Genomic DNA, 1349 nt, shown 5'->3' with positions numbered 1-1349 from the left:
GTATATACAGAGGGTATGTCCAGTCTTTCTATTTTAAATATGTGTAATCCTAAATAATAAGTTTATGTGTGTTATGTGTTCATTTATCTGCACCTGTAATGTGTGTATGTACTTAAATTTAGATGTCATCAATGTTTTTTTACTTTATAATCTGTTTTCTTGCTTATTTTCGTATTGTATGTTTATCGAAAGTACGTAAATGCTACCCTTACGATCTAAATGCAATTGAAGTTTCCGTTGTCTCCGTAGTTAAAAATTTGGCTAGTATTTTGTTGGTAATTCTTTTTTTGGTTTCCATTTGAGCGGCAACGTATTTCAGACCTTTTAGAAGATATGCGAATTAGTATTTGGAGTTGTTTTATTGTTTTCTTTAAATGCATCTCAAGAATCCTTGGATATGTCATTGATTGCAGTCCGAGACTGTCGTGTTAAGTCGAACAAAGCCTTAAGCTTTGTTCAAAGATGATATGTTATCACAAAATGCTGACGGAGGGCTCAAGTTTTTTTCGCTGATGATGTGATGGAATTCGTCGGGCACCTGTCGGTCATTTGAAGAAGTTACAGAACCTTGAATTGATTGTTTGCTGCCCTTGGAAGGGTACAAGTGTCCCGCCATAGTGGAGCCAATGGCCAAAGTATCGGCGTTGCTGAGTGTTTCCATTGCTCGGTAATCGAAGAATGTAGACATATTGTCATTAGGAATTCCTAGCAAATGAAGAGGTTCTATGCTGTGCGGCAAGTGGTGGCGATAATTGTCGTGTCCCTCACCTGTGGAACTTTTATGTTCAGCTGAGAGTTGTTTGCCTTTGCGTCTGGGGGTTATGGTGAGAAAATCGCCATAGCTTTTGTTGTGACATGCCAATGATGATGCAGAGTTTATAGATCCCTTAGAGTGTGTAGCGAGACGTTCGTGCGATGGCAAAGATTGTGGAGGAGTTGGATTTGTGGCTTGCTTTAAAATTTCAACATAGGAGCCCGACTGGACAATATGCGGGGAGGGGATGCTGTTAGACGCACATTGGAACTCACCGGCGAGGCTGTTTCCGCTGTTGGAATTATTATCGGTAGCTTTTGATCGAATTTTACCGGATATACTGCCGGACAAATTTGTATTGTTGGTTGAATTTTTGGTACACTCGTCTGAAGCTTGTCGCTGATGATGTTTTGGTGATGATGCTTTCCCATTGGCTGGTTGCTGCTGTTTACGTTGTTTTGGTGGCGGGTCAAAGAGCCGGTAGTCGAGCGGCACCGCGTCCACGCTGCTGTGTTGCATAAACATTGTGTGTAGTGCAGGATAAAAGATATTAGATAATAGAAAAGTGTGAAATGAAAATAGCTGACGACTTTAA

The 1349-nt window shown here is 40.6% G+C and overlaps 1 protein-coding gene across 1 annotated transcript in view; it reads right to left on the bottom strand.

Annotated features, from left to right (window-relative positions):
* Positions 1–282: 282 nt before the first annotated feature.
* The window catches only part of LOC141394316 (cell adhesion molecule Dscam2-like), a 192738-nt gene continuing 191671 nt past the window's right edge, over positions 283–1349 (bottom strand). The window contains 1 exon segment of the mRNA XM_073968569.1: positions 283–1259. Within this exon segment, the coding sequence (XP_073824670.1) occupies positions 446–1259 (814 nt within the window). The 3' untranslated portion in view covers positions 283–445.

This window comes from Musca autumnalis, unplaced genomic scaffold, assembly GCF_047663935.1.
Source record: "Musca autumnalis isolate F117 unplaced genomic scaffold, ASM4766393v1 scaffold_2, whole genome shotgun sequence".
Taxonomy (NCBI): Eukaryota; Metazoa; Arthropoda; class Insecta; order Diptera; family Muscidae; genus Musca; species Musca autumnalis.
The sequence above is the reverse complement of the archived record's forward strand: the minus strand, read 5'-3'. Positions and strand labels throughout refer to the sequence as shown.